The 14,142-nt window shown below is 36.5% G+C and overlaps 1 protein-coding gene across 2 annotated transcripts in view; it reads left to right on the forward strand.

The window, feature by feature from the left end:
* RBMS1 (RNA binding motif single stranded interacting protein 1) overlaps positions 1-14,142 on the forward strand; it is a 245,618-nt gene that overhangs the window by 198,361 nt on the left and 33,115 nt on the right. For both annotated transcript variants that reach the window (XM_021004858.2, XM_021004859.2), the window contains exons 5-6: positions 6,264-6,421; positions 8,753-8,832. In XM_021004858.2, coding sequence (XP_020860517.2) covers positions 6,264-6,421; positions 8,753-8,832 — 238 coding nt within the window. The remainder of the gene's footprint in view (positions 1-6,263; positions 6,422-8,752; positions 8,833-14,142) is intronic.

Below are 14,142 nucleotides of genomic sequence, written 5' to 3' on the forward strand. Positions count from 1 at the left end.
TTCATGTCTAGGGACGTGAAGGGACCCTTTGCCCCCACATCCCTATATTTTTGCCCACTATCTATAAAATGGAGGATAGCATTATGGTTTAAATCTCTATGTAGTAAAAAACAGAGTAATGGTTCTAATTGATTTTTTCGTTTTAAAAATTTATTTTATTATTAATTTATGGAATAAAATGGGCATTTTCATAATGTAGTATAATAAAAAAGGATGATTGCAAATGAAACTGTAAATTATTATGTACAATTTTCTATTCCTTTTAAACACATAATAATGTAATCATGTAAATTTCTTTTTTCCCCTTTTTTCCCCTCTTCCCCCCCCACCCTAGAGATGGCTACTGTTAGACACAAATATGTATGAGTGTGTATGTATGTGTGTGTGTGTATACACACAAATATAAATATGTATGAAATCATTCTACACATACTTTTCTATTTATCATTTCTTTCTCTGGTTACAGATAGTGTCTTCATATGTCCTTTGTAATTATTTTGGCTATTTATAATAATCAAAATGACTTATTCTCTCAAAGTTCTTCCTAAAACAATATTGCTGTTAGTTGATTTAAAAAAAAACTGCTCAATATAGTTTGGTAAATTAGATGTTAAAATGACTGGTGCTGTTAGATGATATTCCTTTAGACTTTTTTTTTTTAAGGAGGAGGAGTGCTGAAGGTAATTATTTGAGAAAAAAGAATAACTACACTTAAGATAGTTGTAAATGTGGTTTTCTAATTGAGAAGGGTTGTCACTGTGGATCATAAATGGATTGAGGATTTAGCAAAGAGTTTGCCTTTTTTTTCTTAGTTTAATGGACCTCAGTGCTTGAAAAGGTGCTTTAGCCTACATGCAGGTAAACAGTTTAGAAGCCTGATAAATTCTTAGTATTTTTCCCCAGTGATTTTAGATTTTGAACTTATAAGGTCTCTAAAACTCTGAATTGTTTTAGTGACACATCAGGGTATTTGATATCCCCTGAGGAACATTGGATGAGTATGTAACCATGAGGCTTTTGGGGGGGGCAAGGGAGGCAATGGGGTTAAGTGACTTATCTAGAGTCACACAGCCAGTAAGTGTTATGTGTCTGAGGTCGGATTTGAACTCAGGTTCTCCTGACTCCAAGACTGGTGCTCTATCCATTGTGCCACCTAGCTACCCCTACCATGAGGCTTTCTTAACAGGGATTAGGGACCTTGAGCCAAATAAAAGTCAGTCTTTAAAGGACAGTAATTCTGCAATGCCGAGATGAGTAGAGTACATTCTAGTAATAGAAGTGGCATATGCAAATATCTATCATACAGGATTCTAACAAGTATTTTAATATCCCTTGGATAGGAAGAGGACTACTGTATATGTCATCCTTCTCTAACTGCAACCAAACACTGGATACTTTTAAGTATAAATGTCAGTTGGCTGGGCCAAGTCATAAGGTCCAGTATGGGCTATTCCTTTAGGGAGAACCCTGTGTTGGTTGGTTGGTTAATTGGTTAGTTGAAAACCATAAATATGCATTTACAAGTCATAAAATTTTAGAGTTCATAAACATATAGATTTTCAAAAATTGCCAAGGTTCTTAAAGACCATCCATCACCTTCGTTTTAAAGTAGAAAAGTCTGAGACTCAATAATATGACTTTCCCGAGGTCATATAGCTAGTATGAGGACAGAAACAGGACTCAAACCCAGGTCTTTAGACTCAATGTTCAGGACTCATGCTGACTTTGCAATTACACATAGAGTTATGTATCCTTTCATTCCCAAAATAATTCTACTGTCTCAGGAAGCTAAAACTTCTGCAGGGAAGTTGGGAGGGAAGATGAGAGAAATAAAACTGTTGGCTTGAAAGCTGATCATCTGTCTAGCATAGATTCAGATCCTATGAGAGTATAGAATTAATTGTAGGTCTTGTTGTTCAGTCTTTCACTTGTGTCCAGTTCTTCATGACCTTAGCACATCATGCCTTTTTATCCTCCACTATCTCCAGAAGTTTGTCCAAATTCATATTCGTTGCTTCCATGATACTATCTATTCATCTCACCCTCTGCCATCCCCTTTTCCTTTTGCCTTTAATCTTTCCCAACATCAAGGTGTTTTCTAATGAGTCCTGTTTTCTAATGAGTCCTGTTTTATTATGTGGCCAAAGTATTTAAGCTTCAGCTTTTAGTATTTGACCTTCCAGTGAGTAGTGTGAACTAATTTCTTTAGATATTGATGGGTTTGATCCCCTTGCTGTCCAAGGAACTCTCAAAAGTTTTCTCTAGCACCATAATTCAAAAGTGCTCAGCTTTCCTTTATAGTCCAGCTCTTACAGCCATACACTGTTACTGGAAAAAAAACATAGCTTTGACTATACAGTACTTTGTAAGAAAGGTTGATGTCTCTGCTTTTTAGTATTCTGTCCAGATTTGCCATAGCTTTCCTTCAAAGGAACAGGCATCTTTTAATTTCATGGCTGCAGTCGCCATCTGCATTGATCTTTGAGCCCAAGAATATAAAATCTGACACGGCTTCCATTTCTTCTCCCTCTCTTTGCCAGGAATTGATGGGACCAGTTGCCAAGATGTTAGGCTTCAAGCCAGCTGTTATATTCTCCTCTTTCACCCACATCAAGAGTTTCTTAATTGTTCACTTTCTGCCATCAGAGTGGTATCATGTGCATATCCAAGATTATTGACATTTCTCCTGGCAATCTTAATTCCAGTTTTTTATTTGTCCAGTCTTATTATGAAATAAATAAGGTGACAATGTACAGTCTTCTTGTACTTCTTTCCAGTGTTAAGCCAATAAGTTGTTACATATACAGTTCCAAACTTTGCTTCTTGGCCTGCGTACAGGTTCTTCAGGAGACAAAGTAAGCTGATCTGGTATGCCTATCTCTTTGAGAGATACCCTATTCTAAAATTTCAGCCTCAGGGATCTTTGCTACTGTCCTATGACTAGAGAGTAGGCTGACAGTCTTTCCTAATAGCTTCACTGGTTGACATATTCTTGTATGTGACACATCAGGATATTTTATATCCTCTGAGGAACATCAGATGATTATATAACCAACTGTATAGGTGGCATAGTGAATAGAGCACTGGGCTGGGAATCAGGAAGACTCATGTTCATGAGTTCAGATCCTGCCTCAAGCATTTACTAGCTGTGTAACCCTAGGAAGTCAGTTCACCCTGTTTACCTCAGTTTCCTCATCTGTAAAATGAGCTGGAGAAGGGAATGGCAAACCACCCCAATATCTTTGCTAAGAAAACCAGAAATAGTGTCATGGAGAGTTGGACAGGACTGAAACAACTCAACAACAATGAAATTTCAAGTTATTTTATTTGTGTATTATATAAAATGAATAAATTCACTTAAGTCGGTCAGGCAATAATCATTTATTAAGTACCTTCTATGTGCTAAGTACTAGGGATACAGAAAGAGATAAGACAGTCCTTGCCTTCAAGGAGCTCATAGTTTAATGGAGGAGGCAACAAGCAAACAAGTATGTACAAGCAAGCTATATACAATATCAATAGGAAATAATTGAGAGGGGAAAGGATTACCAGGATTAAGAGGGATTAGGAAAGGCTTCCTATAGAAGGTAGGATTTATTTGGGACCTAGAGAGACCTAGGGAAGCTAGGAAGCAGAGATGAGAAGAGAGCATCCCTGATGTGGGGAACAGCCAATGAAAATGCCCAGAGCCAAGAGATAGTTTCTTGTTCATGGAACAATAAGGAGGCCAGTATCTCTGGATTTAAAATTACATGATGGAGAGTAAGGTGTAAGAAGACCTGAAAGGGGTTGAGGGTTGGGCCTAGTTTATGATGGGCTTTGAGGGTCAACCAGAGCATTTTGTATTTGATGTTGGAGCAGGGAAATGATATGATCAGATTCTGTACCTTAGGAAAATCACTTTAACGGCTGACAGGATTGGAGTTGGGAGAAACTTGTGGCAGGCAGGTCCACTAGCCAGCTATTGAATAGTCAACCTTGAGGTGTTGGGGTCCTACACCAGGGAGTGGCAGTATCAGAGGAGTGTATTAGAGAGATGTTGCAAAGGTGAAATCCACAGACCTTGGCAACATTGAATATAGCAAAGGGAGGAGGTAAGTGTTAGTGAGTTGAGGATGACACCTAGGTTGTGAGCCTGGGGCACTAGGGGGATGATGGTGCCCTTGACAGTAATAGGTTTAATTTAGACTGGCATGAACATAAAACTAGTCATTTTTTGGAAAGTCAGACATACGAAGCATACCAAATACATTTTCATTGTATTTTCCAAGCATTCTGCATTTAGAAATGCAAACTGCTATAATGGTTGTAATATCATTGCCCAAGGCTAAAACATCAATTAAAGGTTTTACTGATCATGCTTATTAAAGGGGAAACCATAAACCTGCATTCTTCAATGTGTAAAAACATAATAATCTAATAGATCTAAGAACAAGTTAATTCTAGAATCATTAAGACTATCCTAATCTGAAAGTTTTAGTGGTAAAGTGAATTTCTTAGGCAATATTGCTGATCTGATGTAAGCTTTTTCCCCCAATGATTTTGAACAGTGTCATAATGAATATTCACAGAAATTTCAGTCTCTTAAAAGATTCATTTTTACATCTTTGGTTTTTGCTGATTCTTCTGTTACAAAGAAAGAAAAAGATCATCTGTGATAACTTGTCTTAAGCTTTCATTCTACTGTTTTGATTCAATGTTATTTCATAGTATTTTTGGCCAAATATTTTCATTGTATGCAACTTGGCTGAAATTTTCAGGTCTTGGTGATTCAGGTCTCTGTTACAAATATCCCCTTTCCCATTTACCTCCAATTAATCAGAATCCAGAAGGTTGGAAAATGGCAAAAACTCCAAATGATCAGACCAGAGAACTATAGCCTTAGGGGCTCTAAGTGACCTGATTCAGAACCACTCTGTGACTCTCAAAATTCAACAATTATCCATAATTGCCTGTTATGTACAATCAAAGCTGTCACAACTGTATGCTGGAATTGTGTACCTAAAAATAGCAGAATGGAGCTTGGTTATTTTTAGCTAAATAGCTCCAGCAAACAGCAGAGAAGAGTTGTCCTTCTGCAAAGGTGTCCTCTCCAAATTAGCAGTGCCTTCTGGACCTTCACCTTCCATTGTTGCCAAGACAATGGCAGTAATGTGAGGTCTGAGCTGACCTGTCTGAGAGAGAATGCCCACGTTTTAAACACTATTTTCAGGAACCCATGATTGACCAACCTATGATTTACATTACCACACTACATAATAGGGAAAGATCAATCAGCAAGCATTTATTCAATACTTACTGTGGACCAGGCACTGTGCTAGGTGCTGAGGATATAAATACAAAGAACAAAACAATCCGTTCTCACAGGGAACTCACATTCCAATGGTGAAGACAACAAGCACATACATAAAATATATATGGAAGAAATGGGACTAGGGATGAGTGGACTTGTGATTTTATTCACATGTAGGTAACTCCTAGGTAGGGAGTCATTCACAGTTCAGATCTGCACCTATTCTGAAACTTACAGTCTTAGATAGTTGTGTAGATTACTGAGAAATTAAGTGACTTGCCCAAGATCACAGAATCATTATGTTTAAGAAGTAAAACTTGAACACAGCTTTGCCAGGCTGCAGGCAGCTCTCTATCCACTATACCACACTGCCTCTTGCTAAATAAGCCTAAAGTGAATAAATACAAATAAATGCAAAGTAGTTAAATGTTTGAGATGATGAACACTACCTTTTGGAAGGGATGAGACAGAAAGGGGAGATCAGGAAAGGCTATATGAAAAAGGCGATACTTGAACTTTGTCTGAAGGAAGAAAAAGAATCTGTAGCAGAGTTGAGGGGCAATGCATTTTAGGTATGTCAGTAGCAAATGCAAAGGCATGGACATGGGAAAGAGTAGTTTATGTGAGGAACAAAGAGAAGGCCACTGTGATTGATTGGATGATAACAGAGTGCAGATTGGAGACTTAATATCCAGTGATCCTGGAAGGCTAGATTGGGAACACATTGAGAAGAGCTCCAAAAACTAAACAGATTATATTTTGCCCTAAAGGAAATAGGGAACCATTAAAGTTGATTGAATAGGAGAGTGACTTGGACAGATCTACATTTAAGGAAGATCACATTGGCAGTGGTTTGTAGGATGGAACAGAGAGGAGATGAATATAATTATAATAATGTCAAATTATTTGTGTCACAGATTTCATATCTACTTCTCTTGAGAAATTAATGAGCAACTGTATTTTATTTCAGCAACAGGAACAAGATCCTACAAATCTGTATATTTCTAATTTGCCGCTGTCCATGGATGAGCAAGAACTTGAAAACATGCTCAAGCCATTTGGACAAGTAATCTCTACAAGGATATTGCGTGATTCCAGTGGTACAAGTCGTGGTGTTGGCTTTGCCAGGTATGTTGTTTGTTTTCTGTATGTTTCATTGTTATATCTGCTGTTTTATGTACCTTGTTAGATGTTTCAAAGGAATAACTAGAAAAACACTAGGGAAAAAAAGGGGGGGAGAAGCAGTGGGGCACTGATGTTGACTTTAAAGTGTTTTTGTATGTTTTCAGATATTTAAAATTTTTCCAACAAGACTTTTAAATCTGAGAAGGCAAAGTGTTTTGGAGGCCACACTGGGGAAAAGTTTCCTAGAAGAAATTGTATCAGTTACAAAGATAGTCATCATGAACACACATACACACCCATTTCAGATAATTTTTTTTCCTATTTAGTGGATAGAAATTTGTCAACAGTAATAATAGCTGACCTTTATGTAGCATTTTAAAGTTAGCAAAGCAGTTTGCATGCGAGTTTCATTTAAGCTTCTCAGCAACCTTGTAGTACTGCAAGTATGAATGAACCCATTCTAAAGAGGTAGAAATTGATGCTCAGAGTGGTCAAGTGACTTCATCATGTTTACACAGATAGGAAGTCCAGAGGTGGGTTTTGAACCCAGACCTACAAGTCCAGCACTTCATCCGCTATGCCTTGTTGCTTCTCATTTACCTTTTTATAAAACATTTGATACTTGCCAGGTGTGCTGCCACAACCCTATAATTCCTGCTGCTGTGGAAAGTGAGATTAGTCTGTGCTTGAGCTCAGGAGTGCTGGGCTGCAGTGGGGTAAAGCTAATCAGGTGTCTCCACTAAGTTTGTCACCACTGGGAAGGGTGAGGGTACCATTTCACTGAGAGGTGAGCCCGATTTGGAAAGGAGCAGGTCAAAGCTCCCATGCTAATCAGTAATGGGCTGGAACCCATGAGTGTTCGCTGCATTTCCAGTCTGGGGAAAATAAGGAGACTGAGTCTCAATAAAATAAAGCAAAGTAAAATAAGTAAAAAAAAAACTGATTCCTTATGATGAAAATGTAAATTGAATTCTTAAGAAAAATTAAGATGAGAAATTTGACTTTTTACATCGTTAAGCCCAAATATAACTTTCTGTGATGTGTAAGAAAATACTAAAGCTGCCTATTAATGTTATCAGACAGTGAATAAGGTCTCCATTTTTTGGAATACTCATTTCATTGTTGGGGAGGAGCCTAGTACTTAAGTTATTGGGAACTGAGATGGGATGAGTATAGATTCATTAGCTCACTTTATTTTAGCGCATGGTTCAGAAAAGTTATTACAGCATTATCAAGGAATCAGAAAAAAAATTTGGATGTGCCCCATCGATTCACTGACACTGTAGAGAAACAACCAACACTTTGATGGGGCTAGCAGAACCTATACCAAAGGATCCTTTGGGACTTGGAGGAGCTTTAATTTTGGTCAGTGCACTTAATCCCTCTACTGATGCAGGTAGACCTCCAGATGTAACTTAATAGATGACCTTCCAGAATTGTTGTGGCTGCTCAATTCGTCATCCTGTGGCCAAACTGGTAACGAGTCCACGTGAACTTAGTTTCACTAAGGGTGATTACAGAAACCAAAAGTTCTCCCTGTGTGGTCTGTGGACTGCTGGGGGTTCCCAAGACCCTTTTGGAAGTCTGTGGGATCAAAACTATTTCTGTAATTATACTAAAATGTTATTTGCTTATTAAAATAATCCCCCCTTTTCTAACTTTGTATCTGTAAGCTAGCCTTCTTCATATATAATATAAACTCAGTGCAACAGATTGAATAAAGAAGCCATATGAGAATTCATCTCTTCTCCATTAATCAAAACATTAAAGAGATTTGCAAAAATAATGCCACTTTCTCACTAGTTTTTAAGAAAAGGGATTTTTTTATTTAAAAAGTTGTTATAATGGATTTGTTACTGTTATTCTAAATTAATACATTTAAAAAATGTTTAATATGATGAATATTGATAGATATAACCTACATGATAAATAAAAGCTCTCTGGGGTCCCCAAGTATAAAAGGATTCTGAGAATAAAAAGTCTGAAAACAACTGATAACCAATTTTCAACACATACCAATTTTCAAAGAATTCTAATACAATGAATATAATTAATGCTAAAAGTACACTCGATATAAATTAATATTTATTATTTTAAAGGTGCATTGGGCTCATCAGTTGGAAATAGCAATTATTTTTATATGTGTGCATGAACATTAATTTAATAGGCTTTAATATTATAAACTACCAAATAAACCAGCTTTTGTTATATTAGAGTTACATTTTACCAGGGTATGCCTACTTATACTTAATGGCATTCACATATGCACAAAACAAAATGAAAAATAAAAAGATATCTAAGTATTTATGTGTTTTTGTATTTATATATCAATAGGATGGAATCAACAGAAAAATGTGAAGCTGTTATTGGTCATTTTAATGGAAAATTCATTAAGACACCCCCAGGAGTTTCTGGTATGTTAACCTAAAATTTTATCAGCAACATCTTTCATACTTCCATACATTTCCTTGATTTAGAGTCTTCTGTATGCAATACATTAAGTAAATTTAGGTACATATTTTTAAAGTTGCTTGTTTTGAACTATCAGATTTTTTTTTAAAAATCCAATTATTAGATCTGTTTTATTAGTGAAAGTATACCCTAGTATTATCATATTTCTTCTTATTTTCGTTCCTTATTACCGCCAACATGGTGCCCTGTATAATACATGGAACCTTGCACAGTGGATAGAGCAAAGGACTGGGGTCAGGAAAACCTGAATTAAAATCCTGCAGCAGACACTAGCTGTGTTACTCTAGGGACATCAATTAACCTTTATGTGCCTCAGTTTCTTCATCTGTAAAATGACAAGAATAGCACCTACCTCACAAAATTTTTGTAAGGATCAAATGAATTCATGTATATAAAGTGCTCGATATGTATATGCTAGCTATTACAATCCCACTTGAGAGTTTTTATTTAACTAATGGGAAGAAAGTTCAAAGATCATCTTCATTGCATATTTTGATGGCAACTGTCATGCTGTTGTTATTCAAGGGTCCTAAAATGGTTCTATTTTTCCTTAATTTCTGTCTCCTTACTGTTCAGTGTGAAATATTGATTCTCAGGATTTGCTTATAACTTTCTTCATACAGCTGACTGGGTCTTTATCAATTGTCATACATGTCACTGTCAAATATACTAATAGTAACCATTTAGCAGATTCCTTTTGCCCCTACCCAGGTATCTTCAATAAGAATGTAATACCTCTACTGAGCACATCTTGTGTATCTGCTAGTATGAGTAGGCCTGAGTAATATTAAATGCATTTTTAAAAAAAACTCTTATAGTATTTAAAGGGTCCTATTTCCATTTTTGGTAAAGGATATAGGGAGCCATTGAACTCTACTGAAGAAAAGAGATTCAAATTAATTTGGGCCAAAAGTTATTGAAGTGAGCAGGCATTCCAAGGATATTCATGTGCATTTGTTTTTCAGGGTTTATTTTGTTAACTCTCCAAGGCTCAGTTCCAGCTGAATTATCAGTGGCTGGAGTTAGGAATCCACGTTAGGAATTTCACTATCCCAATGAGTTTCATTTCAGAAAGAAAATAATTTATGAATATCTAAGTGACACAGACCACTCTTGGCCAGGAAGCTCTGAAGTTTGATAGCTACTGCAACGTGTACTTCGTGATCCACTATGTTGAACTCTGTGGCTACAGGCACAAGTCTAAAGTATAATTTTTCTAAAAACATTTAAAAAAATAAAGTGTTTACCAGTATATAATAATTTCATTGAACACTGTCATAAAATAGCTTTAATTAATAAATGAATAAAGAAAGTCAACCATAAGCATATTTCCCCATCAACAGTGATTGTATTTAAAGTAAGAAAATAAAAATTTGGTTTTGCATATTTTGAAATTAGCCAACCAAGGTTCAGTAACAGAAGAGTATCAAGGCCAGGGTTGTAAAACTGGAAGCTTTTTCAAAATATGCCAAGGTCCTCAGCTATACAAATTTGAAAACTAAAACTAAATTGAAACTCTCCTTTATCAAAGCAGTAGGTAGCACACAGTAGGCATTTAATAAATGCTTATTGTGATCTGTTGTATTTATTGATGCACACAAAGTAGCACACAGTAGGCATTTTAATAAATGCTTGTTGATCTGTTGTGTTTATTGACACACCTGCAATACTCTTCCTAAGTCTGCTCTTTGCTGATGTAATTTCCTTGTTCTTTAACTTTCTCCTCTTACTCTTAATGTTCATGGAGCTAGAAGAGTTTTAGAGGAGGTGACTTGAATCATGTGCTGTTTTGTTTTGTTTTTGCAAGGCAATGGGGTTACATGACTTGCCTAAGGTCACACTGCTAATAAGTGGCAAATGTCTGAGGCTAGATTTGAATTCACGTCCTCCTAACTGCAGGGCCAGTGTTCTATCCGCTGTGCCACTTCGCTGCCCCCTCCCTTTTTTAATTGAATCATGTTTTATATCACAATGAGAGGACAGTTAGTTGTCTTGCTGTCTGAGTAGAGTGAGCAGTGACTAGTTGGGTCCAGGGATAGGATGAAGAAACTGGACAGCTTCCCATTCTTCCCTAAATCATGTCTTCACAGTGCCATTTTATTGTTTGTTAGAAACTAATTGCTCTAATATCAGTTAGAAGCATTTTAAAACATAAGCATAAAAACACATTAATTTCAAAACCTGATGTAAATTACGTCTGGATTATTGACACCAGTGCATATAGTAAATTATATTATTATTCTGAGTTTCCCAAGAAGCAGATTAATAGCAAGTACACCAAAAGCATTTCAACGGCAATAACTATGTTTTGTAAATAGTCAAGCCATTCTCTCACCTCTGAACTCGTACAGACTGTTATGGTCTGCACCAAACGATTTAGTTCTTAAATGCATACTGCTTTGCAACGCAGACAATCTGTTCATATGTTTTAGTATTGTCTCCTCAATTTGAATGTAAGCTACTTAAAGGTAAGAAACCTGTAACTGCTTTTCTATCCCTAGAGTGGTTATAGCACACTATTAAACACATAAGGGATATTTGATAAATGTTTGTTGATTAATGGATAGATTAACTTGAAATCTTCCATATACTCTACTAGTTAAAATTCCAAAGTTGTCTTCAGCCTGCAGAACATACTATAATAATCTAACCTGGAGGTCATGGAATCATACATAATTAGAAGGTCCTTTTAGTAACTTCCATTTTTCTCCACCCGAAACAAGCACTTTGTGTCCCCATGGATTCCTTATGGTCTAAAAAGCACAAAAAGAAAAAAATAATAATTGCATGTCTTGCTTCTCCCTTCAATATTGTTTCTTCTTAACTGCTGCATTCTGGAATTTAATTTTGCAAGTCCCATTATTGCTGTTAGCGTACCTCATGTTATGTGAATGTTTAGTGTTCACACAAGTCAGCTACAATTTCTCTGGGCCTGAAGAAATTTAAGAAATGTAGGTAGTTGTTCCCCTGAGAATTCAGTTAAAAAAAAAGACACATGATATTGTTTGGTAAACCTGCATTTTAAAATAAAAGAATACTTGATGCAGATCTGCTGCTAAGTATACTGTATTTCAGAATCTCAGAAGATCTATGATTTCATCCACATAGGGTCTCACAGAGGTCACTAGACCTCTACTAGAAGTCTATACAGCTTGGTGAGACTTGACGAAGGTTGTGCTCTGCTTTTTTTTGCACCACGACGAGGCGTTGCTGTAGGCCTTTAGATGAAAGAAGGAAACAAGCGTTTGTTAAATGCTTACTATGTGCCAGGATCTATGCCAAGCACTTGACAAAAATCTCATTTGATCTTCACTGTAATCCTGGGAAGTAGGTGCTATTATTTACAGTCTTACAAAGGGAAAGAGGTTAAGTGACTTGCCTGGGGTCACACAGCTAGTGAGGATCTGAAATTGGATTTGAACTTGGATCTTTCTAACTCCAAACCCAGAGCTATCTGTCTACTCTGCCACCTAGCTGCTGTAAGAGGAATACCCTAATTCCACAAATAACATCTTCTGCAGATCTCATCCATGTCACATTTTTACCACGGGTAAAATAATTTGGTAGCTTACTGTAAGTTTGTATCTTTAGCCTAAAACCAAATACTGTTTATGTCCATTTCTGTGGTATCTATATTGTTGCTGATCTACTAAGGATGTAATTAAATGAAGGGAAGAAAAATACTTGAATTTAGTGGTATTCCCAGTCCCCAAAAAGACTACTGCAAATGAAAAAGTTTAAAACTAAATTATCTTATGCCTCATACTCTTAAACTATATCGTAAATGTCTAAGATGTGAGCCCAGTTGCTTAGGTCCTTGAATTTTCCATTTTTCTTCATTGGCCACCCCCTCTTCAGACAAGCAGCCAATCAACAAACATTTGTTAAAGTGCTTAATTTAATAAAATGCTAAATGCTAGCAATAGAAAAACAAGAGTGAAACAAAATGAAAGCTTATTGAGTGTAGAAACCTCTGGGGGAGATGTGTACATATACAGATATATGCATGTAGAATGACGACAAAGTAACCATGAATGAGAAAAGGCAACCCTGGAGGGTTGGAGGTAAGAATGAGACAAGGCAGAAGGAACTGCACTACTGGAGGTTGGTGCTTGAGCTGACTCCTAAAGGAAACCAGAGAGTCCAAGAGGTGGAGTTGAGGAGGCAGAATATTCCAATCATGGGAGCCAGAAAGTGTGCAGAGGCATACAGATGGGCAATGAAGGTTAGTGCAAGAACAGCAAATAGATCAGTTTGGCTAGACAAAATAGAGTGCATAAAGGGAAGTAGTACCTGAAAAGACTGAAGAAGAGTCAAGGAGTAAAGAGCTTTCAATGTCAAATAGAGAAGTTTCTGTTTCATCATAGAGGTGTTCAGAGCCATTGGCATTCATGAGTATGATGGTGGCAAGGGCGAACCTGCCCTTCAGGGAAACCTTCTCCCCATCCTAGTCAAACTTCTTTGTCATGCTAGAGCAGGAAGCTCCTAGTGAAAGTATATTGCTCACATCCCTTTCTTGGCTTTTGACTGAATGGATGCTATTGGTAAATTGTTTTCTGATGTAAACTTAATATTCTATATGTCCACATATGTGTACATATACCTAATAATACATAATACAATAATACATAATTTTTAAAAGTCTTAAAGCGGTTTGTAAGTGACTTGCGGTGTGATGTAAGCTTTTTCTAAAGTAGGTTTAACTATGGCCTGTAGCAAGTTTTTCTTCAAAGTCATATTCGTATTGCTTGTTGACAAAGTAGATCATATAGTAGGAGCCTTATGCTTCCCACCCTCTATTCCTTCAAAATAAAGTCCACATTTTTTTCACATGTTGAAACATTTTTCTATACCAAGGATTTACTACAATTTAACTGCTGGTTAGCTTGCAGTAAAAGTCAGACTTACTTTGAAATCCTTAAACAGAATACAAAAAAAGCTAAAAGTTTTAAACAAGTTGACAATTTGTGTTATACATTGTGAGGCAATCCAGATGAATCCTACAGAGAAATTTCATTGTCAACTTAATTACTTGAAGGTTAAAAATACTGATAGAAGGAAACAGTATGGTGATGATTTCTTTTATACAAAATGAATTTGGAGGCTAGGGCTGGGCAGTTTTAGTTATATAGAGTAGTAGTCCAAATTAGGAGTCCTGTTGAAGGCCAAAATAAGCCAACACAGGGCTAAGATTCAGAGATTTGTCTAAAAGTGATCTTCCAGTGCCTCTTTAGAGGAGAACGCAATCTTTG

The sequence above is a fragment of the Phascolarctos cinereus genome, unplaced genomic scaffold (assembly GCF_003287225.1).
Source record: "Phascolarctos cinereus isolate Bilbo 61053 unplaced genomic scaffold, phaCin_HiC Scaffold_726;HRSCAF=1367, whole genome shotgun sequence".
Classification (NCBI taxonomy): domain Eukaryota; kingdom Metazoa; phylum Chordata; class Mammalia; order Diprotodontia; family Phascolarctidae; genus Phascolarctos; species Phascolarctos cinereus.